At 39.3% G+C, this 27,810-nt stretch overlaps 1 protein-coding gene across 1 annotated transcript; it reads right to left on the bottom strand.

The window, feature by feature from the left end:
• Window positions 1-312: 312 nt before the first annotated feature.
• fkbp16 (FKBP prolyl isomerase 16) lies at window positions 313-24,527 on the bottom strand. Its single transcript, XM_034878264.1, has 8 exons — window positions 23,644-24,527; window positions 22,968-23,137; window positions 21,978-22,066; window positions 5,497-5,714; window positions 3,288-3,469; window positions 2,988-3,065; window positions 792-929; window positions 313-709 (listed from the first exon to the last, which is right to left on the bottom strand). The coding sequence occupies exons 1-8, from the start codon at window positions 24,068-24,070 to the stop codon at window positions 623-625; spliced, it is 1,389 nt and encodes a 462-aa protein (XP_034734155.1). The 5' UTR covers window positions 24,071-24,527; the 3' UTR covers window positions 313-622.
• Window positions 24,528-27,810: the final 3,283 nt, after the last annotated feature.

Raw genomic sequence — 27,810 nt, 5'->3', positions numbered from 1 at the left:
GGGACATTGTTGCCTAAACAGAGATTGAAGTTAAATAATTTGTAATGGTTGTGTCACACAGAAGAAATAGTCTTTTTAAGTGAATGCACTTTTCTTACCTTTGGGATCAAACTTTGTTCTTGAGAAATCAAGAGAAAAAAGTAGGAATACATACATATTTTTTAACATTTTTATTAAGCATCATTGTAAGCAACATTTTATTAGCATCAAATATTTTTTTTAGAATTGTGATGTTGAAAGGGTTACTTGTTTAATAAAATCATTTTTTGCAGTTTGGTTAAAATCTCTACAAAAGATATACGACCACTTTTGTTTCAGTATCTGATGTTTTCCATTTTTATTACAAACAGATGTAATCCCTTTTCCACAATAAAAACAGACAAAACTGAAAAGATGGTTGTTAAACGTCTGTTATCGATCAGCAGAAATATACACACTTTCTTTTTAATTTTCATAAATACTGTACATTTTTTCAGTGAAACTTCGTTCTACCATTAATACAACTTCAAGCTGCGTTCCACACCTTCTCATCTTCACAGTAGAAAACTTATTTTTCAAGTGAACTAACAAAAAATAGTGACGATGATGATGGTGATTTTTAAAGTATTTCCTGCAGAGGAGTTCAGTTTCTTGCAGTCAGGATCATTGATGTCACTAAGCTGCCCAAGGCCACAACCAGAGCTACAAGTATAAACTTCCAGGAAACTCCCTAAAACACAACAGCAGTTAGTCAAAATCCAGTCTGTTAGTTATCAGAACAAAAAAACTGAGATATTTCTGTTACTACTTACAGATGGTTTATTTTTAGAAGGAATCAGAAAAGGTTTGATATTCTCCCCAAGCAGCTCTGCTGGCTTAGCGTTCCATTCCTGAGTATCTTTGCCTCCTGATTGTCTTTTGACGAGTTTAGACAACTCAATGTGGATTGCCTAAAGAAAAAAACAAAATGTGCTGTGAAAAAGCTGCTTTCTGTACATCTAAAGTTGGAAAGAAGACACAAACATGAAACCGCTTATCTTGAGAAAAGGGTGAAGTTGCAATTTTAAAAATGTCCAGCAGGTTGGAGTAGAGGTCTAAAACACAAAGCATCACATTTAGACCAAAAAATCATAATCCTTATCTTTAAATTTGCTTATAAATTTTAAAGTCTCTTCAAATTAATTAACATCTTATTTTGTAAATACTTTTATCAGGCTCATCCTTGCAGGTAGTAAAATACTGTACATTCTGCATTCTTGTTTGTGCTTCATGACCTTGTGTGCTTTATCTTTTTTGTGAGGAACAGACTGCAGCGCAATAACTTTTTTTTCTTAGTGTTTAATCCAGCGTTGAGACAAGGGTGTAATTACCACAGCAGCAGATATTTTCGTTTTGTCTAGACAAGACCAGAAATATTTGTGACGGTGGCAGTGTGCCCTATGGGTCAGGTCATTGGAACAGTGGCAAGCTGTGTTGTAAACAGCTGATGGAAATGTCCTCCTTACACAAACTCTTCCAAATCAGACCCAGGCTGCAGTGAACTAAACCAATGTCCATAAACTGAGATTATTGTATTTTTTTTGTTGCGATTACCTGCAACCTACAGTAATTATCTGAATTATAGTGTGTGTGTGTGTCTATTTTGTAGCTGTAAACGTGACTCTGGCTCGTTCTGACCTTAACTTTACTACTTTTGGAGCGCAGGGCGTCAGAGTGACCATGTTTAGCTCATGTATGTGCTATTTTTACCAAGTTTGCCGGACAACTCTGAGCAGTGTGGTCACATCTGCAGACTGCCAGATGTGCAGTTTGGCAGATTAGATGAACCATACAAACAAAACAAAAGAGGCCTTCAACAGAAGTAGTTCACAGAAATCCTTTCTTTTCTTCAGCCTAATGTGTGAACAACTTTCTTTTTAAATTCTGTGAACTATTGGGACTTTAAAGAGATTGTATTTTAAATTAATTGTTTTCTTGTCTGTGTGCGACAAATGTTTGAAATTGAGATTTTATAATTGTTTGTTTTGTTGTTTGCATTTGAATCAGACGTATGTGTTATTTGATGCAAATTGGTGCATAAAGGAATCTTAAGGGTTCTTTTGGGTTTATACATCTATTTGTTACTGTCAGTCCACCACTTCCACCTGACGGAAATATCTCAGCAACTATACGACAAATTGCCATGAAATTTGGTACATACATTCATGTGTCACTCCAGATAAACTTCAATACGTTTGGTAATCCTTTAACGTTTCTTCACAAGATCAAAATTTCATTTTCAAATAGTCGTACGCTTATAACCCGAAACCAATAAAACTAATGGCATTACCATCAGCCTCAACCATACTTAGTGTGGAAAGCTAAATGGCAAATGTTAAACTAAGAGGATGAACATGGTAAACTACCTGCTAAACATCAACATGTCAGCATGCTGACATCTACAGAACCATTAGCATGGCTTTAGAAGTGTCAAATTAAGTTTATGTTACATATACATGGTGTTACATGTATTTATTTAAATTCTAGTGTTGGATATCTGCTGGGACAGATTATGGCAGGCTGTTCAAATATGTATGGTCATATTGTGAGATGCTGATTGGTATATAGTATAAGATTAGATTTATTATAGATTAGTTGCACGAGGGATGCGTCACATAAATGACCACACAATTATTCATTGTTAAATAAAAGTCCAGCAGCAAAGTTTAGCATTGAAATTAAAATTATGAAATTTACTTTTAACCTTTTACTACAATGTATTTGATAATTTATTAAAAACACAAATTTATTTGTATTGACTGATGGTGGCTTTGCTGGCTATAATAATAATGGGGGCTGTAATAATAATGGCGGCCTAATTTTAGAATCCCCTTTCCTGTGTGTGTGTGTGTGTGTGTGTGTGTGTGTGTTTGTGGAAAGAAAAGAGAGCTAGCACTGGATGGAATTCATGGGCAGATTTGAAAGAAAGTTGACGAGGTGGATGGGCCAGATCACCCACATATTCTCACCTTGGTGGCCGGCTCCAGTTTCAAGGCTCTTTTTAGCATCTCCATCGCCTCTTTGTATTCACCCATGTCTGACTGGAGCTGAAAGAGAAGATAGAACCGTACAGTGTGAGCAATGGTGGCAGAGAGAAATAATGCAGCAGCTTATTTCTCTTTCTCTGAAATAATTAAATCTAATCCCATTTTGGACTAATTCTTCTTCCTTTCAGGAATGCTCATTACAATATTCTATGGCTTTTTAAGGATATAATGAGATGCAGACATGTTGTCAGTCGGTAATAACACAACAGGATGGGCCCCCACCTTTCCCGCCCGGTAAAGAGACTTGACATTGTTTGGATCGAGGGTCAGAACATCGCGGCTGGTGTGCAGTGCCTCACAGTACTGCTCCAGTCTGAGCTGAGCGGTGGCCAGGTTGTTCAAACACTTCACCCGGTAGTCTCGCACCTCCTCCTCCTCCGTCTTCATGCCGCCATCGCCACCATCTGTACGGAGACAGAGACACACAACCACTGACTTTGCTGTGGACATTTCATGCAAATCTTTTTATCAGTGACACAAAACACAGAGATTAGTTCTTATTCTAAAATTTTGCAGAATTTAGAAAATATTTGGACTTTCAAAGAGAAACTCCCATCGGGTGTCATTATAACGATAGTTCATGTTCTGTTTTTATTCAGCTGGATTTTGAATTTTTATCCTTGGCCTGAGTATGATGGGTGATAAATGTCAGCAGCTCTGGGACCACATCTGTGTGGATGCAGATCTTTTTTACTAGACTTTAAATAAAAAATTAAAATTAAATTAAATTTGGATTATTTAAAACTGCATTAACTGATGATTTGGCCACTTGGAGACAACAACACCAATACATGATCACTTTCTCAGCTGATAAGACAATTTTGTTTGCTAATTTCCTATTGTCAATCATACAAAGCATCATTATCATTAATTTAGAGTTGTGTTTTTGTCTACCTGATGAATTAAACTTCAAAATTCTCTCCTTGTAGCTCTGTTATGGTATTTTAGCAACTCCTGAGGGAATTATCTGGCTCTTTAGATGCTAAATGCTCCACTATGGCAACATGGTGGCTCAGTGGTTAGCATTTGTGCCTGACAGAAAGTTGGCACTGCAGAGTTCAATCACGGGTCCGGGCAGGGCCTGTCTGTGTGGAGTTTGCATGTTCTGCCAGAGTTTGCGTGGGTTTCCTCTGAATGCTCCAGTTTCCTCCCAATATAAAGACATGCATGCTAGGTAACTAGGACTACAGCTTAATATTAGCTGACTGGCTAACACTGGTGCATTCAAAGAAATGTTGATTATTGTGCATTGTTCTAATTAAATAAATCAAACTCATGTTCCCCAGCTAGTTGCTAAATGTGTCTATCTGCTGTGCAGTGCTGAGTAGGTAGTGTACTGAGTTTTGTTTAGCTGCAATCAACTGTCACTGAGGTTGATGAAAGCGGTGAGAGTGAACACAACCAACACATTAGTGGGCCTGAAATCCAAAACAACAGCTTAAAAAGCAACATTTGAGCTAAGGGGGACTGCAAAGTTAGGTGAAAATTATAAGCTAAAATCTCTTTACTATTTTCTTTCTTTCCTTTTTTTTGGTAATCCCCTAAAGATTTGGTAGGAAAAGCCAAATATGATCATGGGATTAATAATGCTTTTAAACTTAATCCCTACTCACATTGATGTATTTACTTCCATTAAAACAGTTACCTGTAAGATTATTGATAAAAATCAAGATTGAGTGTGATCATGTCTAATGTTTATGTGAGTGCATGTTTAGTTGTACATGATTACTGGTTAATCAATTACAGTGCTTTATTATCTCCATGTGTCATGAATCATATTTGTATATGTCTGATGTGCCCAAAATAACCCCAAAATAGTTCAGATGTTGGCGTCCATGCATCGTTATTGATATTTCTGTTCCAGTCATCTTCTGATCCGCTAATTACATGAACTCAATGTCCTGATAAACTTCTCTCCTCAGTGCCACAGTGAGTTCACTCACTGGTCCTCCTTTATTGATGCATTATGAAGCAGTCCATGGTTTTTCAGTCACATTTTCCTCTCTGGCCCACCCTGCCTCATCTTTGATTAAAGTGATTAAGGAGGTGGAAATAATATGAAAATTGATAAGCTTTGATAATACAAAAGAATTAGGCAAAAACATTTATCGTGGCACTCGGCTCAGATAGATGTGGCTTTGCATGGTGATAGCGTGATTAGTGTGATGGCAGACTGGAGGAGAGCTCTACACTGTTATGTCATAATGGGCTGAGACTGACGAGGAAATGTGTTTAAGGTCTTAATCAGATGCTGTGTTTTATGTTTCTAATGCACGTGTGTGTGTTCATTTTTATGTTTTCCATTTCCATTTTCCCTTTTCTCGTGAAGATAATGCTCATGGCAACTACTACGACAACACATTTCTGGTACTGCAACAGCATGGAAATATTTTCTATGAATAAATTCCGGTTTTTGATGATGGGTTACTACCTAGGCTATGTGTGGTTAGTACATCCAGAGCCATACAATAGGCTCTGGCAGCCATGCTGTATTCCTCCCTCTGGAAATGAAAGTTTCCTTGCTCTCGTTTCTTGTTGCCAATGCGGATGCGGTCTGCGATGGGCAGAGTTAACGGGTCCGGTTTCTTTCTGATCTCCAGCAGCTGGAGCTGGTAGAGTAAAGGAGCCCAGGGTGGAATATCAGGCTCTCTGCACAAAGACAAAAACAAAGAGATGATCAATTTCATCACAGGGCAAAGAGTAAAAGAGCCACACACACTCATCTCTTAAAGGATTATTTAAATCAATCAGGAAATCAATCTGTTTTTACATGAAAAGCAGAAGCTTTGAGTTTGTTGTGCAGGGTGATCAACACACTGCACAACAAACTCAAAGCTTTGTAACTCCTACATGCAATTTGATGATCGTGTTCAAAACACAGTTCATTGTTTTATGGTGCCAAGATAGATGCATCGCTGAACTAAGAAAGGCTGTTTTTTCAGATGCTCACAAACCTTAAAATCAACAAATCTTTTCTGAGTGACTGATTCATTTAAAGCAGACAAGACAATTTGAAACTGGTATGAACCTCCGAGCCATCGGCAGCTTCAGCTTATTTAAGAGTCACTCAGAAGGAAAGTTAATTTGGTTTTCAATCATCGGGCTCATGTGACCACATGTCACACAATGGTCCATTATCAGTTACTCTGTGGAGGCTCTGGTTCCAAAGGTAAATAGGTAAGTAGGTAGGTAGGAGAGAGAGAGAGAGAGAGAATAATTGCAATGGCAGCAGCTCAAGTAGGCTACATTATTGAGTGTAACAAAGAAATTACAAAAAAAATGCATGTTAGCATGTTTAAACATGCAAACATGGGTGACTAGTGGTTATTTTACTGTAACCCTATCAATACTAATACAAAAAAAGCCAAAAAATTCAATTTTGAGAGGATCCTGTCAGTATAATAAACTCAACATAAGTTCAACACATTAGGTTTTTTCAATTTTCAATTAGGTTCAGCTTCCTGCATACACTCCCCCGTGACTGTTTGCATCAAAGTGATAGTACTGGGAGTTGTGTCGGATCATGAGTTATTCAAACTTGTTGTGTCCATGAAGCAATTTCTTTCCATCAAACAGAATTAGTTGTATCCCCAGTTCCTGGGAGGCTGTTTCAGCAGCTAGGATCAGATTACCCTTTCACCTCTCCCCTCTGGAGACCTCGTTCACTGTCACAGGAGTGTGAAACCAGCAGCTGATCAGAGGCCGCTGAAACCTGAGCCGGAACCCCGGGCTCAGCACTGGAAGAAGTAGTGTTCAGAGGCGTTTTGGTTTAGGGCCGTGGAAAGGTAGACGCTTCTGTTTTTATTTAATTTTCTGTTTATATTTTTGATATTGTTATATATTTTGTTATCATTAATTTATCATCACTATTATTTAGCCATATTTTCTGTATGTTAATTTTGTGTTCTTTATGACATTGTGAAATGTTAACCTTAATTAGGTAGTGGCTTCAAATAAGCCCATTGAGTTTTCTACCCCTCCCTTAATTGTACATTATGTGCTTTATTTTTCATTTTAAGTTTTTAAAGATGCAGTTTTTTTTTAGAAGACTGTCTGAACTATATTTGGCACCAGTGTTTAGTCCTGCCTACTTGTTTTTGCATACCACTGCATGTTGTGAGAGACGAGTTGTGTAACAGGCATTCAAGAGTAGCAAGGAAGTGGACAGTTGATTAATTTATGAAGAACGTATAGCACGTGGCTTGGTTCGCACCAGGTAATGTTAGTCATTCTAAAACGGGCCTATTGCCGTACATCTGTCTATTAGAGATGTATCCTTCTTCCTTGTTAATGTTATGAATTGTGATGGCGTACTAAGAATGTGACACTATCACCAAATTATCCACTGCACAGTGTGACATGGACTTACTGTAGCTAGTTGTTGCCCTTGCATACTTTTCTCTACTCTTATCTGCAAATGTTACATAACATGCTGAAGGCTCCGTATTATGTAACGGTGTGGGACTTATTAACAATAACACACACAGTGTCCTGCCTATACTGCTAGTGCCTGGCCTCAGATTAAATGGATTTCTGTCAATTCACCTCTGAAGCCACTTTTGGTTTCAAGTTACTGACTACTGCACACTAAGAGTCTGTACTTCGAAAACAAGTTTATACGGAGCTTGTGCTCTTTATCAGAGCAGATGAAATGGAATGAGAAACCTGGCTTTATAGTATTTCTGACCCTGTGTCCTTATCCTTATCTGAAATCATGACAGCGTTGGGTTTGTAAATTACGCCGCATCAAACTCCCTTAGTCATTATCATCATTAGATATTGATTTTGTATGCATACAAAAGGTAACACACCCACTTTGCTGCTCGTGACTCATACAGGTCAGGAGCCAATAGATGAGAAGTGATGACTCATTTGTTGTTAATCGATGCAGGCGCAGCTGACAATGAAATGTCCCAGATCAAAACATCATGAATCCCAAATGATGTTTAATCCTACAAAGGAAACAAGTCCCAAACACTGCCTGCTTACTGCCTGCCAAAAAGCAACTCTTTACGTGCATGATTCAACAGGTGACCTTTGCTGCATTATGTCATTAAGCTCACCAGCTAAGGAACAAGCAGTAAGCACAAAAACACTAAAGGATACAGAGCACATTGAATAAGGGGGGACGCTGGGCGTCCATCCTGAGCATTAAACAAAATGGGCATGACTGGCGAGCTGTCAAGTGCAATCTGAGAATGCAGAGTGCTGACAGATCTATAAGTATTACGGTGTCATGTGGGTCACTGGTGATTAGTACCACACCAGTGTGCTGCTGCGCTGAGCTCAGCCAATGAGCCCCCGGGGTCTTATTAGTGCAAACAGGAAGCAGTCGCTGGTCAGCGGGGTGAGATCCCTCCGCAAGATCCCAGTGAAACCTGAACCTGCAGGTCCACGTCCTAACACCGGGCTGTAGAGCCGGCCTCCCTGCCTGCTCCTAAAGACACACAAACATGATCTTGACAAACTTTAATTTATTGATGGTACTTGATATTTGTTTTCATTTATTTTTAATTAAAAATCCACCTTCCTCTGTAAGCTTGAAAATACCAATATACTAGACTTTGCTTCCTGTTAAAGCTTCACCACTTTCTTATGACATAGGTACAATTTTTTAAATGTTTTGCATATCACAGTGGTATGTTGAGAGTTGTTGTTGTAGGTTTAATTGAAAATAAAACACACTGGGTTTTCCTTCCCCCAGTTTCAAACCATCTTGCAGAGAAATGACCGTGATAGCTGCCTCCTGACCCAAATCGGAGAAAAGGTCAGCGAGTAGAGACAGAGAGAGGTTGTTTTAGGCTCAGAGCCTGAGGGCGGACGAGATCAGGGCTGACTTAAAGATATGAGACATTTGCTGAGGCAGCAGCTCAGACAGCACTGAGAGACAGAAAGACTCATGTATACAGACTTTCTCTGCCCACATTCATGATAATGTTTACTGCAGGTCACCAAGAAAACCATGGCTAATAACACACATACTTTTAGTGTCTAGATAGAAAGGATAAATATTTAAACAGTAACAAAACTAGTTGGTATAGACCTTGACGCAAATTATTTGGAATTAAAATACAAGAATGTGTCACAATTGTCTGTTAAATATAAAGCAACAGCCAGGAAGTTGTTATCTTACCTTAGCATAATGACAGGAAACAGTTCTGCACCTCTAAAGCTCGCTTATTAACATCTTGTTTGTCTAATCAAAAAGGTGTCTTCTTATATATTACCTTGTAACCTTCAACCACAACGTTTAATAACAAAATACACAACAGAAACTACACAAATTTCTAATCTACATTTATGAGGACACTCAACCGTTTCTCAACCAGCCGTGCTTTTATTGTGTGACGTGGCTGAAATTCATTCCCATTCAAAGAGAAATGTTTCCACTCTTCTTGTGTTCGTATGACTGAGGTGATAAGGACGACAAGCTTTTTTCCTCCTGTGTCATGGGAAGATATGCACTCATTCTAGATGAATTTGATACGTGTTTTGGCTTAGCAAACTTCCTCATTAAGGTGTATGATAGTGCCGCTGACTCACCCTGTTATCTGTCAAGCATGCCCCTCGCCGCTTTTAATGAAAGGAAAAACTCCTAGAGGGAAGACAGTGGTCACTTTGACGTCATGCTCTCCGTTTGAAATGATGGAAAGGCCAGCGATGTACCTCAAACTGGTTTCCATGGCTACAAGCCTCAGAGTACACTAATATACCATGATAAATGTTTGCAGCTTGTATGATAATACCAAATCCAAGAGGATTTATGAGGTTGTTTATTTATTTTTTTACGGCTGAAGAAAGCAGGTCTGCTGCTGCTGACGTATAATGTTGTCTGTTTTGACTTTTGAATGGACACACAGCACCAGTACACTCGTGCAAAGGAGCTTATCTTAAATCCTGGCATTTGAAAGATGTCATAGCTGGTTTTCCTCACTTGCTGCCATTCTAGTTAATTTGCAGCCAAACAGCCTGCTAGTACAACCGGAGATCTAGAAAATAACGTTGTAAGGCCTTTCAGCTGCTGCCTCTGCATGTGCTTTCCTCTCCTTTTTGTTTTTATTTCCTCCTCCAACAATGAGCCAATGAAACTGTGCTCCCAGGGATCAAGGGCAGCTACTGCCTACATCCTGGCTGCTGAGCCCCTCAAAAGTCCCCATATAATCTCCAGCAGATTTCCTTAGCCTGTTAAAATGAATCCAATCTCAGCTCTGGACTACCTGCAGGGTGGCTGTTTATAAGCAGGGATGTGCAGCAGCCAGGCCATTTCAGAGAGACTCTGGTTACACGACTTAACCAGCTATATGTAGCAAAAGTACAGCGGTTATCTGCAATGGGAAGGGTTTAATGGGACCTCTTAAAACATGAAGGTGTGCGTACACAAAAAAAGTAAAAACATAATTAAAAGCATTTTCCAACAGTCATGTTCATAGTTACTGTTTCTAATAAAAGTGCATTGTGAGTGAGTTAATGAGTAAGTGAGTGAGTGAATAAGGGAAGTTCAAAGCTGTTAAACAGAATAACAGCTTTACTCTGATTCACAGGTGAGAAGGACAAGTTTCTGATTCTACCTTATGCAATGATCTGAAATCTCTCACAGGTTTGGGCTCTGATGTGTGACAGCATCTAGATGAATAATTCCTCCAAAAAAAACAAAAGCAACTTCAAAGCTTTTTGTCTGCATAAGAGTTGATGAGAGCAATCTGTCTTACACAGAAACACATCACCAGAGGTCATTATCTAGAATATCAGACTGGCTGTTATCTGTGGAAGATATCTTATCCCACGATTGACTCTAAGTCCATAATCAATCAATAAGAACAGGCAGACGTCTCTGGGGTGTGCACAGTGCGGTCAAGTGGCAATTTCTCATGCAGCCCCGGGGAGTGGGGTTTAGTGTCGGTGGATTCTCCGCAAGGTAAATGGGAAGCTGTAGTTAACGGCAGTGACAGCTCGGTTCTTTCTTTACACATATGTTATGTCTACTGATTACATGAACCAAATCTCTGGCAGTTTTGGATTTCACTTGTGAACTTCAAAGCTTTCTAAGTTCCGACAAATTCTGAGCGAGGAGCCAAAAATCCTTTGAAAGATGAAAGTCCTCCTCTTCCATTACGGTTAAACTTCACATAAATATCTGCTTACTTCAGTGGACATATTCTTTGCTTACTGTTTAGACACGCAATTTAATTTGCACTGAGAATAAAGATCTTTTTTTTATACCTTTTTTAAAAATATTTTACATCATGTGGGTGTGGCATTTACCATAATTCAACAACAGAGGTGTTGTTTGCCCCCCTCTGTGGTTACAGAGTTGTCAACATGTTTTGTTTATATGCTTGTATTCACATTAGTGAATGCAAGCTGCTCATTGCTTTATGTATGACATTCAGGTAGCGGAATAAATGTCATAAAGAGATATTGATCAGAAACTAATTTCCCTTCTAAGTCCGAGCTGTCACACATGAATGTGCCTAAACCAGATAACTTCCACCGAGAAAATGTCACCGTGTCTCAAATGTTGTTTTGCAAGGCGCACAACAAGCGTACAGCAGTTATCACGGTCACTGACTGATGATTTAATAAAGATGAAACTTTAAAGCCACATGTGCACCTGTACAGTTACACCGGACCTTCATGTCATTAATGTTGAACATATTAGAGGAGTAATTTAAAAGCATAAACATACTGTGTACATGCTCACTTTTCTGAAGTTGTGCAGCCTGTGTAGATCAAACAAGAACATAATTATCATTCAATGTCACTCTCCTGTCATATTGCTGTCCACAAGAAATATGAATCCCTCAGTGAGAGTGTGTCTGTTATCTAACCAATAAAGATCCAGCCTCCTTTCAGCAGCAGCCGGCTCTTCCTCCTTGTGCAGCCGGTGAATCAATAGCAGAACACTGAACTCCTCACTTATTAATCTGGTTGTCACGGAGGAGCAGACGGCTTCTGCTGGCTGAGTAAAGCAAATGTAGCGGGGCCATTAGCCCGATCCTTTAGTCTCTCTCTAATGGCTGTGCAGAGCTACGAGACCTGAAGCATCAATCATGTCAAAGGGACACATTTCTCAGGAGGAAGGGCTTGACTTTACTTGACCAGAGCCAGTGGAAATGGCATAGGTCACTGCCATCACATAGAACCTAGAAAGCAAACACAAGCAGCCCAGTCACAAGGAATTTTAGGCTGGTTTTGCTCTTCTTATATTGACAAACTGATTTGTTTTCTTGCACAGATAATGCAGTGTTTTGCTATACAAAAGCTAACTTGTATTGCCCTTCACCATCTGGAATGGGAATATGAAACATGACCAAAGTGCAACTAATCCTATCAGTGCTATCAAACAACTGAAAGTGTTTTATTTATAATGGGATCTACCTAGTTAATCCCTTCAGCTTAATCACTGCACATGTGATTTGGATTTTGAAGTGAGGACATCGGTGGGAGTCTGCCAGTCATTAACATTGAGAGGAATATTTTAAAAAGTCTATTGTGTGTGCGTGTGAAAAACTGCTGCAGACAGCTGATGACGGAGCCATGACGCCTCAGCGAGATGACTCACACTCCACGTCCACACTGACAGTACCTCTTCATCCCATAACATACGCACACACACGCACACACCAGCGCCGCTTGTCACTCTGCTACAAATCTCCTTCCTCCGGGCTCGCAGCGGGCAGCACTCGCCACCTCATATGCCTCTCCTGCAGCAGCACTGCTGTACAGAAACATTCTTATGCTTTATTTCCTTAGATACAGGGTTGTTGCTACTTCTGCCACATTAGATTATACATTTTGCATGTTAGTCTGTCAATACAAACTCTGTGTGTGTGTGTGTGTGTGTGTGTGTGTGTGTGTGTGTGTGTGTGTGTGTGTACACAGTGTCTCACTGTCTTGCCCCTCCACTATTCCATCTGTTTCAATTACAAATGAACAAAATATATAAAGTGGGTTTATGAGTTGCCCCAGACAGCCTGTCTATGCTCACATAACAGTTTGAAATGTGTATCTTACATTGAAAAATCATACTAAGAAGTGACTTCTCAAAGCCACAAATGAAAAGTGGAACGGGGTGGGCCTCAAAGTCAAAGAATCCCAGAAACAGCTTTTGTTTTTAAGCAATGAAAAGGGAGATTGAAAGCAGCTATGATCACAAAGCCATGGGTACATGATACAGGAAAGTCAAGGCCGGTCTAAGCTTGAAACAAACTAGTTTGTAAAATGTGTGGTAGGCAAAAGTGTTTATAGCTGCTGTTATCGTAGAGAAGGGTGAGACGCAAAAATTCCTCAAATTATCATAATGGCACAATTTTGGAGAATCTTTGCACTCATTGTACATCAAAAGTGAAAAAAGTAATTGTTATAAACAATAAACAAGACTAACGTCTACAGACATACTAGCGGCTGTACTTAGACACAAAAGTACTTGAGCTACATGCTAATGTCAGAATGCCGACATGACACAATCACAGTGCTAACATGCTGTTGCTAAGAACGTACAATATTTACCTGGATCACCATCTTGAATAATGTGTTAGCATCCTAAAATTTGCTAATTAGGACTTAACACAAAGTACTGACAATGCAAATGGAAAGGTCATTAGTTCTGCAGGTACGTATTTGGCCATAACCCACAATATTATGACACACACAATCTCAAAATGGTGATAGACCAAAGTACGCTGGACACAAAATTTTAGGGCAATCCATCCAGCATTTCGTTCAGACATTTAATTAAAAGCCAAAAATGTCAACCTCATTGTGACGTTAGAGAAAAACTAATTTCATCACTGAAGTCTGTAGGAGACATTCGCTGAGAACTATGAGTGTCAAAAATGGTATCAGCGATTTCAAACCCTTTACACGGTGATGGTTTTTCAATTTTTATCAAAATGCTTATTTTCATGGAGCACTTTTATATTTTAATTTAGACATATCTTTAAGTCAGACACAACCTGCCAATATAACACTGGACAGTGCATGCTGGGCTTACAAGAGCACATTAGGCTACTTTTAAAATCCAGCAATCTATTTCCTGCCATGCCACGAGTCTCTCTCCCATCCCTCTCTTGCTTGTATTGTGCCCATGGGAAATAGATTATTTAAAAAAAAAGGGCCTGTCATGGGTAGGAAAGGTGCTGGTGGGGTTGAAGTGCCTCTTTGAAGTCCTTCTTTGCATCCCACGCTTTAGAAAACACACTCTGTCGTAACATTGTGGTTAAACAACACAGCACAACTGGTGGCACAGTGCGAGTGACGAGACGTGCAAGTGTTGACAGTGTTCCAGTACAGACAGCATGTTTGGACACCAAGTCCTGAGTGTTACATATCAGAGGTGAGAGTAGGACAGCAGGTACAGATCTCAAACTTTCTGATATGGATTCTAGTAAGATAACTGATGATCTGTTACAGAGTGAAAACATCTTAAAAGGAAAATCTTGACTACATTTTGGATACCAACAACCACTGTATTTTAGCATGCAGCAGAGATGATGAGGATTAAGAAAGCCGGATGAGAAAAAGAAAAAAGTAATCATCTCACAGGAAAGACATAGTAGGCATTAATATGCAGCTAAACAAAGAGCAACAATGTAAACTCTGGATGTTACGTCACCAGGAGGTTCCCATTTACCACAGCCAAGACACAAGATTGCTTATTGATGTATTTTAACCAGTGGTGGAATATTTAGCCAATAATATAACAATATACATATATTACTCTGTAATTACTCTGTAAGTACTTTTGGTTTGACACATGGAAAATTTAGCTGATAGCATTATTGTACTTTTGATTGCAGGACTATTAATATTAATAGTATTTTTACATCTTGGCATCGATAGTTTTACGTTTAGGTACTCGCTCTGGATGTGGTTTCTTGTCGGCCTATTCCACTAGTCACGTTGTGGCAAGGACTGCAGTGCAAAAGTAAATTTACAAAAATAAATGGATAGGTTTAGACAAAACAATGCCATTTATGATCCACTACTACTATATCTTTGTAAAATTCAATAAAAGAACATTACAGTTGGGAATATTTACTATCCCACTAAACACCCCGTGACCACGGAAAGCAGAAGTAGATATCACAACTGAGGCTGTGTCGATGAGTGAGATAAGCTGGCTAGCAGAAGGGGAAAAAGGTAAACATCCAGGGAGATTAGATAAGGGATATGCACAGTTCAAACACTTGTCTAAGGGTAAAATACTGTAATGGCACCAAAACAATCCACAATCTAGTTTTTAGAAGTACAACAAAAAAAAGTCTATTCTCATAAGATTTAATTCATACGATTTATTTTTAGCTTTCAATGAAGCTTACTAACTAAACTAAGGTGGCAGTGGCAAACTGGAGAGTGCATGTCTACTGAGGGCTAAGCCTGATCTTATCTGAAGCATGCTACAGCTGTCAGTGCTTGCTGGCCTGCTCCTGGAGCGTGAGGTCTGGGTGTGGTTTCTTGTCAGCCTGCTGTGTCTGTGCCGGGAAAGAGACACACAGAATCCAAAACTACAGTCTGAACTAACTTGTTACTTTGTCACATGAGTCACATCAAATTGGCTCTGGTGGGGACGCACATAGTGTTTTGAATTTAATTGAAGACAAACAGTAAAACAAAAATACTTATTTACACTGGTGTCAGTTACGCTAAATAGTCATTTTGCACCAATGTGGAGAAGAACAGTTTAGGTTCATCAATGTGTTTTCCCCAGTTCTCAAAGGTCACATTATTTATTTGACCCAAGTGGTTTGACAGAGTAAGTCACACTACCTCCAGCACAGAGAGGAACACTTCACAGATTTTTATATGTGGACAACATGCATCTGGAGACAGGGGAGGAGTGTGCATAAATGTCACCCGTACAACTCTGTGGTGGGTGAGTCACTGTACCTGTCTACTGGGGAGTGCTCCATGTAATGAAAAGCTTAACTGCCAGTTCATTAACTTCATTAAGTGATAGGAAGAGAGAATGGAAGAACACACACAGTAATCACAAATGGACCTAACGCTCAACCTTCTGTCAAACAAATAATTTCTCACATCTTTCAAAGGCGGCAACACCTACAAGCATCCTCACTCAACATCAGACTTGATCCAATTGAGTACATTTCCAGCTTGACACTTTCTCATTGCACCAACTTGCTGTTTGAATCTCTTGGTCTATGAGCCGTTCTGCTCTGAGAAATGTTTCTATAACCTTTTTCAGCTAACCCCTTTGGATATGGGCGTGCCTCAGAGGCCACAGGGAGAGGCTTCCCCGATTGCCAAACCTTCAAGTGTCAACAAAGATTCCCCTTGAGCACACCAAGAATATGTTTTACTGGTCAATGCGTGTTTTCTATTAGTTCTGGTTAAATATTTGACATTGTGTGTCAAACATAACACATGCACACCGACTCTATTCAAAAGTTTTATTCAACAGTTAGTTTTGATAAAGGTTGGATGTTCTGCAGGTTGAATCAATTGTGACATGACCACATTTCAGTGGATGAAAACACTGACATTATCACTACATTATCATTTGTGTGCCAGCATTCTGATTTTAAATAGCCAAAACAATTGTGTATAACTTTTTTTCCTTTCTTTAACTTTGTCTGCTTCCTGAAACAAAATGATCATCCGATTAAATCAAGTTTCTTTTAGCAAATCAAGCGGCATGGCTCTGTTAGTCAGTCGGTTCAAAATTGGTCCAATCTAATTTATCTAAACAACCATATGAGAAGCGTGAAGTTGACATTTGTGAAGACATTACGGTTCCCAGAGGATGAATCCTACTGGCTTTTGTGATCCTCTGACTTTTCGTCTAGCACCACCATACCCCCACGTTAAAGGTCCCATGGCATGACAATTTCACTTCATGAGGTTTTTTAACATTATTAGGATTTCCCCCAGCCTGCCTATGGTCCCCCAGTGGCTAGAAATGGCGATAGGTATAAACCAAGCCCTGGGTATCCTGCTCTGCCTTTGAGAAAATGGGCTTAGATGGGCCGATCTGGAATCTTGCCCTTTAAAAGGTCATAAGGGGCAAGGTTACCTGCCCTTTCTCTGCTTTGCCCACCAGGAGAATTTGGCCCACCCATGAGAGAGAGACATCATGGCTTTCAATTGAGCAAAGTGGCAGTTGGTCAAGGCCACCTTGCCCCCACCCCAAAACAGACTCAGAAATGGCATACTAAGGAAAGCTCATTTCTGAGACTGGCTCTAGTGGCTGTAATTCTGCACCAAGGTTGAATTTTGGGATAGAGACTTCCGATTTGGTATTAGGAGACCACTAACCTCTATATAAAAGCATCCAAAGATTATGCTGTGTGGCAGGAAAAAATGCTGTATTACTGCTACTAAGTATGATTCTTTGACAACGTGTGATTTACAATTACTCTCCAACCATCTGGTGTTTCCCCTGTTTTGAAGGTAGTTTGAGTAACTACGGTCAAAGGTTATATGACTGAATTGACAGGCGACCAAGCAACACATCCTGTGGCATTGATTAAAATTATAGATTTCTATGGGTTTGAACATTGTTGGAAACATTTGAGATGATGTAAGTACACAACTCAACAAAATATATAACATAGCTTTAAAGTAGAAATAAACATGTTTCCGGGGGGAGTTTTTTTAATAACTCACTTAAGGGCGTGCCGCTTTGAGTAACAAGTGGGTGCTGTCACAGGAGACTGTAGTCTTCCTTCAAACACATAACAAAACCCATCACACACCTTGATGTATTTACACCTACACTATTCTAAATATTGGACACTGTCCATAATTTACTTGCTACACTATGACAGCTTGGCAGTTTGACAAAACAAAAAAACACCAGATCCCATTAAAACTGCACAGCCTATACAAACGGATGATGAATATTACGCAACAACCATCAATCATCGAGCCAAGCAATAAAGCACTTTCCCATGAATTAAAGCCTCCCTTAACTTGTTCCAACCTGCCACTGTAGTGCCAGATCAGTAAGCCTGGTGTAATCAAAGCTCTAACAGCCATCAGGCCCACCTCGCCCGGGGTCAAAGAGAGGGAGATTCATCGCTCTCCTCCCACAGTAGGACTTGTTGGTTTTTCTTTCCTTAGAAACTGACAATGATAGCCATCTGGTGTGTCTCCACAGTGTCGCTACTTATCCATTAAAGAGTATTTGTTGAGTATGTGATTATCTACTATTCTATTGCATGTTGTGGTTCACTCTATCTGCGCGTAAAGTGTTGGTTCACAGACGCTGACGAAGCTATTTATTATCTGTGTTATTATGTGGGATACACCAGGGTTCAATTCCGGGTCCTGTACAGTTTTTTTCTCAATGCTACTACAAGGGAAAGAATTAATACAAAATAAGTTTTCTTGAATTCACAGGTGACAATATATGTCCCACTAAAATCCAACACCTAAGCTGAGTTGACCACACTGATAACATGTGTGATGATGTCTGAATGACAACTTTCTTTGACTTTTCGGGATATTTGCAAATCACTTTTAATGATGTTGTATCTGACGACTGGGAAAACATGCTTCAATACTGTGATATTTCATAGCTCTCTAAATCAGATAAATACATTCAACTGTTACATAGTTTTTCCAACATAGAATTACAACCAAATTGCTGAACTTGAACCTGGAATAAAGTTGTTTAAGCAATGACATCACCAAAGCCTAACTAGGGTTGGGCATTGTTTGGATTCCTTCACTTTTTTATTTATTTACTAATAAAATTCAAAATACTTGTGTTTAAAGTTCTGCATTGTTCAATTTCACCTGGGTGACGCATGTTGTATGTCTCCCCATGTTTCCAATCTATCTCTTCACTGTCTAATATTAAAAAAGGCAAAAATGCCAAAACAAACAACGTATGTCTATTATCTGACAGTGAAATCTAAAACGTTGGGCCTTTTCTTTTTGGCACATAATGGAGAATGTAAAGCAATTTTAAATATATGTAAAGCAGTAAATAAACTTGAACTTCAGTACTAGTCATATCACACAAACCCCTGGTGACGCGTTAAAGTAACCGTAGAAAGATTAACTGGATGACATTGTCCATCTGAACTTGGATTATCCATTTAACCACGTCACATCGCAGTGGTCTAATTAACTCTACTTCAACATGTGCCACTGAGGTAGTTTTCATTCCTACCAAGAGTAAGGGTACACAAACACCTTTGCTGTCAGCTCTGGAATTAAAGCTTCCGTTTATATTTGTTGACAGCCAGCCAACGTGACAGCCAGCCAACGTGACATCACAGCGCAGCATTTTACACTGAAATAGTCTTTAAATGTGCTGTGTTTCAAATACAGCTAGAAACAAATGCATGCACTGTTTATAATGGGGCTCATTTAACACTCATGTTTCCTGTTTGTCAAGTTTAGTTTTATTCAGAAAAGAAAGCGGTAGGCAGTGACTCTTAATGTTGACTTTGGGAGGGCTGATGAGGCAAACCCCCAGGGGGGTTTATTAGTGTTAAAGTGTGCCCTGTCCAGAGATAAACAGATGTTAGCGTCCACTTCTCTCTGATAAGAACTTGCTGACTGAGGGGAGGCAGTCTGTGTCTTTGACTAATTAGTATGTCTTAGTGGGGAATAGCTTTGACTTATACTAAGGTTCCTTTAAAAGGCGAGCATGATGTCTTTCGTCACAACTCCGCTTTCAAAGGCTTTAATTTCATAGAAACGCATCAGAGTTTCTTACAGTCAATCTAGTCCCAATCAGCTTGTCTGTTGTAATCAATCAGTAAATGCTCCAGACTTTTCTGGGGATTTTATTATCCTCATATTCATCTTTTTAAGGAGTAGCAGGTCTGACCACATCAGACTCTGCAGCTAGCCATCACTCACATTTTGAGCCGAAGACCACTCCACTGTGCTGTGCTGAATCACACTGTCTGACCAGCGTTGCACACTGTTCTGATAAATACTGTGAAGTGCTCTTAGCACCACTGTTTGCAACAGAATGACAGAGTTCAATGCAATTTGCATTTGCCAGAAAACAGAAAAGGCTAATGAGATTTCCCCTTTATTGTCTCTCTATCATTTTATAGCACAAACACACTGTGGCTGTCAAATGTAGTCTGAAACATGATGTCTGTTGCTGCTTTGGATTTTTATATATGTCAGCTTATTTGCTCAAATAAATATTTTTTAAACTTTTGTAACAGATCTCAACAGGAAGGTCTGGCAACATGCTAGATGCTGCTGGTAGATTCATATTTACTTTACAGACATGTGTTTGGTATTGATTTTCAAATCTAACTCTCTGAAAGAAAGAAAATAATTGTAGTTCCCAAAAAGTTTGGATGACCTTTTTTTTTTTAACCTTTGAGTTGAGTTTGTTAGATGCTATTTTATAACGTATGTTCTTGATTTTCCCACCAAATCTAACAAATGCATTTAACTTCAGTGACGAGAGAAAAGCACATTGAGAGCAACCAGCAACCTCAGTAACTGAATCATGTTTAAAGAGCTGGCATGAAGCTCCTATTATCTACCTTATAGTACAGCTACATTTCCCTCCACAACACACAACCCGACCAGCTGCATCAAAACAATCATTAACTAACCTCCCATTGCCTCCTTCTTTTTCTCTGCCTCCTTCTCCACACACAAAAAAGGGCAAGAAACTAGACAACACCTCAGATACACCTGGCTCTCACCTCGCACACCCCATATGCCATCATCCCCTTCACAGAGCTCCATAATCAGAATCAGAATCAGCTTTATTTGCCAGGTATGAGGAAACATACAAGGGATTATGCTTTGGATTATACATTGCTCACAATGTGCTTACAAACAACAAAAATAAACAATATATACACACACTATAACAGAAAAAATATAGACAGGTTGAGGCTATAATGCAATAATAATACAAACAGGACCTCACACACAGAGAAAGCTGGAACAGTATAGTACACAAACAGAAAAACAACATGCTTTCACAACACAGCGTTCAGCACATTTGAAAATGTGTTTGTCAATGTTTAGATGGACTGTGCTTTATTTTCAGCCTGTAAAAATAGATTCAAATTATAAATCTGGCTCTGTATCCGACATCTTTTTAAGGCTTTCAGTGCCACATGATAATTCTGGGTGCGTGTTTGTTTTTATGCATTACTCCTCTGTACAGCTACTCTGGTAATGGTAGAGCATGTCCTACACGTAGCTGAATGGTTGTTTAGTTATGACTGCGCAGTACATTTCATCAAAAATTCAAGTAGGTTCTTTATTTCAGTTTTTTCTGGCTTTTTATTCTAACACCATTTAGTGCTGTCCACTCATAGAGCACACATAGCTCAAGGTTAAAACTATCTAATAATGTTTAATTAACTCTAATCGGTGTGGGCTTACATTAATATGGGCATAGATATAATGGCTTTCATGACCACAGTTTTGCTGTTTATAAAAGACCTTACAGTACATTACTGTCTACTTGTAAAGCCTTACAACAGTGAGAACTACAGAAAGTACACACTATCACATCAAATCAGTGTAGTACATTAATGTCTTGTTCTCACGTGTTCATGTTATTTAAAGTAAACATTTAACTATTAACAATGGGTTTTTGTCAGCAACACACAATCTCATCTGTGTTTACACTGGCTCTCTAATGGTGTAAAGGTCGTAAACCTGAGCCATTGGCCATAATATAAGTGGTGTCTTCTCATAGGTTGTGAGGTAACAAGCAAAGCAGTCATAGGCTGCCTCTGAAGGGTGTTAGGAGAAAGCCATCTGCTCCTGTTTATGGTTCATTAACCCCGCTACCCCTGGATAACCAGTCTGCCCCCACAGCAACAAGTAGTACAAGTGGCCTACTTAGATAGAAAAGATTATAACTGGCTAAGCTTTGTTTCTGCTTCAACATGCCCCTTGATTCAATAGTTTATCGTTGAACAACAATAACTAGAAAATCCTTACCTTCCAAGAAGTCCATAGGCATACTGTGAATCTGCCAGCAGTAAGGTGATCTCTCCCTTCTGCATGGACATGACACACTCCTCCAGTGCCTACAGGTGTCAAAACTTAATGTGTCATTCAGATGACTGACTGAGCTTTTTTTACATAATTACACTAAATGTATTTAAGTACAACTTTATGTTGCACATTTCAATGTCCTTAATTGAATAAAAGATCTGATGATGAATTCCAAGTTTCAAGCATATTGAGAAGGGTCTGTGCAAGAAAAGGGCATAACTTGAAGGGGGCGTAACTAGAAGCAGGGCCGTAACTTTAAATTGTCCAAATCAGAGTCCAAATTACACAAAATGTCAAAATGAGATGTTGTCCGGGAAAGATACAAGACTGTGTGTAGACCTCTGAACAGAAACATCTTCATGACACCCTGGATTAGCTTCTTAGCCTCTTTGCTACATATTGTGCCCCCTCTCTCTCCCCTTTCCTGTCTTCAAGCTATCCTGTCAATTTTTTTTGTGATCAAATCATTTTTTACTTCTTTTTTTATACATTTAGAAATTAAAAACAGTGACAAACAATTACAAACAAGAAGCTTTTCTTTCAATTAAAATCCATTAAAAAGCCCCAAAAAATAATGGAAATTGTTTTTAGTGATCCTTAGACTTTTCTGATAACGCCACCGACATTCCAACTAGTCTCAGCTGCACTTTATGTTTTTTACTAATTTTTTGAATATGCAAGCATGCTAGCACGCATAACTAAGGCGACGGACATGGAAAATATTATACCTGCTTAAGATCAATATGTTAGCATTGTCATTGTAATGTTATAATGCTGACGTCAGCATTTGGCTCAGTTATCATTGTACTTCAGTTCAGCCTCACAGAGCTGCTAGCATGTCTGTAGTTGTTTAAAGGTGTATTGGTCACAATTAAAGTGTGATATAATATGAGCGCTCTAGAGTGGAGAAAGCTACAGATAAAAAGTTTTTACCTGGTTCACATCTCCTTCCCCAATTACAAAGACAAGACTGCTGTCCTTCTCCACTACAGTGCGGTCCTCCAGGACACATTGCATCTTCACAGTAACCTCCTCGCCCCAGACGGGGGTCAAGCCGTGCGGGGATCTGGAATCCACCACCTTCTTCCTCAACAGCTGGTCCTCTGCGTGAGGAGAGAGGAGAAGGTCATGCAGAAGGAAGCTGGCTTAATCTGCTGGTTGTTGGTAAACACACGCTCAGAAACAGCCACGTACATGCCGAGCTGGAGCTCGGTCACGTTTTTGTCACTTTTGTTCTTTTATGGTTTCAATACAAAATTAAATAGAAGTTAAAGCTAAAATGGCTGTATTGGAAATACTGAAAAAGTACCAGGCTGGGTTTGCCTCCAAACAGCTCGAACAGACCACTCCCCAATATTGAAATACCTATGGCCACGTGCACTACCATGCACGCGGGGGCCGGACTAGCTTTCAAAACAGAGAAGCTTGGATGATGATGACAACCCACACAGAAGGAGTGTGACTTCATTCTCTGCTCAGGACGACATTAGTCCACTGTATCTTTATATAGCAAATATTTGTTAGCTACTATAGGCTATAAATGTTCTGAATGTCAAGTACAGCCCCTTTAAATAAATGAGAAGCATTAGTTAGTAATAACTATGCTCACCTGTAAGGTCCTGCCAGTCGTCTGCCGCGAACAGCTCTTCAAAGGTGGAGGAAGTCCACTCCACCATCGCATATTCTGGAAAGAGACTCTCTGCTGAGCTGTCTCTCTCTAACACATCTTCCTCCATTGATGGGTCTTCGAATCGCACCATCTTCCAGCTGTTTGTTTTCTTCAGTTTCTTCCGCTCCTTGCATTCTCTGTCTCCACAAGATGTTGTGTTTACCTCAGTGCTTTTACTCTCTCTTGCGCAGCTCTCTGTTTCAGCCTGCTCTTTTACGCTAAGCTCCTCGGCTTCCTCTGCAGGCCCACATGGCAGCTCAGTGCAACTGTCCCCGTTAGCAAGCTCAGAAATGGCCTCGCTTACCTCAGGTTCTTTATCTTCCACTGCAGGGTTGTTATGCTCTTCACAAAATGGCTCCGTCTCCATAATGCTGCAGTCAGAAGTGGACACCACCTGCAGTAGCTTCCAAAAGTGATGATCCTCCTTGTCAAAGCCAATGTTCCAATTAGGCGCAGGTTACTAGTTCTGTTGTTAACCAACTTCTGTTGCTTACACTCTGTTATAACAAAGAAAATATTTCCATGATGCAATATTTATAAAAAAAAAAAAAATCCATGTTGTGTTTCATTAAATCCATCTCAGAATACATTCCTAAATCCTGGCTTCATCTACAGTTCTACAGTCAAAAGCCTTGTCCCAACTGCAGCTGCGTACTTTCTGCAGTTCTGTTGCACTTTGAACTCCTACTTGTGTCCTTCTTAGTCTACATAGTCCAGTCATATGGCAGCAACATAAAATGATCAATGTTAAGAAACTGTGCAGCGCAACAAAGCACTCCCAGCTAGCAGGCTTGTGCAGTGGTAATCTGCAGGATTAGAAGAGAAAAACCTAATCTGCCAGAACGTCTGTAAGCTTCTTAATGACTTTACCGTCGTGCCCCACAACGCAATGTCCACAAATGCAATCTACCAATAAGATCTCAGGAGATACAAGCTATTACTTAATTTGCTTTGAGTTACATTGGGAGATTTTTATTTTCACTTTTTAGGAAACATGTGGGCTGTAAAATTCCACTTGATAACAGTTTAAACACAATGTTTTTTGTGCTGTAAAACATTTCACACGTGGATAATTCCTTTGGGTAGATTCACAATTATTCTACAAGCTGTACACATTGCAACGTTTTTAACCCATGAGGCTCATTAAATGATGTTTGCTTTTTTCAGGGTCATCAAGAACCTAAATTATACATTTTATGATCTTAAAATAAAGATAAATGCTAAACTACTATTTAAGTATTTAACAAGGAAAAGTTTCTTCACTTGATTGTTGCATATTTATGTTCAGCGGAATATGATTCAGATGTACAAACATCTATGATATTTTGGGAGATTGAGCTAGCTGGTTTTAAGTGACAGTTTTGAGAAAAGTGAGGTTTATATTCTAAACTTTTAATGAGATTTATGTCATAATTAAGCATAATTAATCTCATAACGAGATTGACCAAAACGGAAGGATTCTCTGTCTGTCTGTCGATTTTATCGACAACCATTCATCTGATCAACTTCCCACTTGGCGGGCGTGTTGCTGAGCACCCAAGGAAGTGCAGAGTAGAGTGTGAGCTCTTGAGATCTATGGGAAATGTTGATTAGGCCTGGTTTTAACAGACACTGCACTAGTTGCTTAAAATGTCTGACTGTTATTAAAGCTCCCATAGCATGAAAATATCCCTATAAGAGGTTTTATGAGTTCCCCCAGCCTGCCTATGGTCCCCCAGTGGCTAGAAATGGCAATCGGTGGAAACCGAGCCCTGGGTATCCTGCTCTGCCTTTGAAAAAAATGAAAGCTCAGATTGTCAGATCTGGAATCTTGCCCTTCCAGGTTACCAAACCTTTCTCTGCTTTGCCCACCAAGAGAATTTCGAGAGAGAGAGACATCATGGCTTTCAAAGTGGATAATCTCTTCATGTTTTACCAAAAGGAAATATAATTATCACACGTCAAGTACTTGTCAGTCATGTCACTGCAGGAGCAGAACTAGATTAATGTAATACCGATAATAGTTAGACAGAAACATCCTCCCAGCTATATTGTAAATAAACACTGCATTAGTGACTGCGAAGGTTCTTTAATTTTATCCACAGCCAATGCGGAAATCAATGTAAGTACATTTCAGGATAAAGCCTGACATCCGGTGCGATGTCCCACACCTTCCTTTCTCTGTGTGTTGCCGTTCTGAAAATAACAATACTTGGAGCTAGCAAGCTATTGCTCTTTGAAGAAAATTTGGATTGTGCAATAAGGCAGACCTGCTTGGTTAGGGGAATGATTGTTAAGATTTATTAACTAGGACGTTTTGTGGATGGACTACACAATGCAATACACTGGTAAGAGCAAATGACATTTAACCATGTGTTCAGCTAATTTAAATAGCTCATGTTGGATGAACACTTAATTTAATGTTGTATGTGGCACATTCTTTTGCAAGGTGCAAATGTTCCATCAAAACAAGTTCCTTCCCGAGACTCTTATTCGATAGTAAACTGATTATCTTTGGGTTTTGGACAGTTGGTCGGACAAAGCAAGACGTCTAATGCGTCACTTTTGACTCTGGGAAGTTGTAATGAGTGTTTTTAAGACATTTTAAAGACAAAATCAAATCAAATCAGTTAATTGAGACAATAATCAGCCGATTGATCAATGTTTAATTTAAACTGCTAGTTGTAACACAAATAATAACATAACAATCTGTAGGGTTTCACTCTACATAAGTACTTTTAGTTTTGATACTTAAAGTGCTTGTTATTTTTCATTTTTTGGTAAATTACTTTTACTGAAATATCATGGAGTCATTTTATATTGTTGTATATATGCAGGTGATTTGCAAATGTATTTGCCTATGACACCGAATGACTGTAAATGTAAATGTAAATAAAACTGAGTGTATCATCGTCAGTACTTCATGCACGCCAAACGGTCAAGCTTTGAAATTGGGGACTCGGGCTTCATACCTTAAGCCAGCTGTCAACAATTTTGAAATTACTTTTGATTGCAACATGAAATTTGACAAGCAAATCAGCAATGTTGTTAGAATGAGCTTTTTCCAGCTTTGCCTACTGGCTAAAGTTAAGCCTTTCCTTAACAGGCATAATCTAGAAAAGGAGATTCATGCTTTTATTAGTTCAAGGTTGGATTACTGTAATGCTCTTTATGTTGGTCTGAATCAAACCTCCATCTCATATCTTCAACTTGTGCAAAATGCTCCTGCTCATTTTTTGACAAATCCATCTAAACGTGCACACATCACTCCCGTTCTCTACACCTCACATTGGCTCCCAGTGTGTTTTAAATTAATCTCAAGAATTTCTTTGTTTTCAAGGCCTTACATTTGTTCAAGTTTTTAACCCTGCGTGAGCACAAACGGTCCTTGCACTCTTTAAATCCACTGGTCTTAGAAGTCCATCAGACTTTCGAGGTTGCTGTCCCGAGACTATGAAACAAGTTACCCCCTGATATTTGCAAATGTAGCTCTTTTTAGGTCCAGACTCAAAACTTATTTGTTTAGAATGGCTTTTAATACCTAGTAGTGGTGTGCCAATTTATGTGGTTTCTATTTAACCTTTTTTCTGATTTAACTGTTTTCTATGCTTCATTAATTGTTGTGTGATTTATTTTTTTATTCTTGGTTCCTGATGAGAAGCACTTTGGATACCTGCTAGTTACTTACTAAAGTGCTATATAAATAACTATTGATTGATTGATTGATATATAATGTATACTGCTTCTTTAAATGATCTAAATACTTCTTCCACCACTGACTATTTGTTCAGTGTGTGTGTGAGTTTGTGTGTGCTGAAGAGACACAGAGAGCATCTACAAAAATCCAATTGGATAACTGCAACTGGGACCAAAAATAGATCAAATGCAAGATAAATACAGGCCGAAACTCTGTCTATGGCGAACGAGTGTGACCTGAAACGAAACTAAAATGCTTATTTACCTTATCCTTTCTCTTGCGGGTATGTGTGTGTGTGTGTGTGTGTGTGTGTGTGTGAGTAAGTGTGTGAGTGAGTGTGTGTGTGTGTGTGTGTGTGTGTGTGTGTATATGTGTGTGTGTGTGTATATGTGTGTGTAAGCCCCGCCCACAGCCTCTCTCCTCGGTGACGT

This window comes from Etheostoma cragini, chromosome 8 (assembly GCF_013103735.1).
Source record: "Etheostoma cragini isolate CJK2018 chromosome 8, CSU_Ecrag_1.0, whole genome shotgun sequence".
Taxonomy (NCBI): Eukaryota; Metazoa; Chordata; class Actinopteri; order Perciformes; family Percidae; genus Etheostoma; species Etheostoma cragini.
This window is presented reverse-complemented; position numbering and strand designations above follow the sequence as displayed.

Bases quoted from the DNA above. Each gene is read 5' to 3' on its own strand.
- fkbp16 (XM_034878264.1), bottom strand. From the start codon at position 24,070: ATGGAGACGGAGCCATTTTGTGAAGAGCATAACAACCCTGCAGTGGAA. The intron at 3,470-5,496 runs GTAGTAACCCAT...GTCTCCGTACAG, and splicing joins ACTAACCACACATAGCCTAG to ATGGTGGCGATGGCGGCATG. The intron at 710-791 runs GTAAGTAGTAAC...GTTGTGTTTTAG, and splicing joins CTTCTAAAAATAAACCATCT to GGAGTTTCCTGGAAGTTTAT.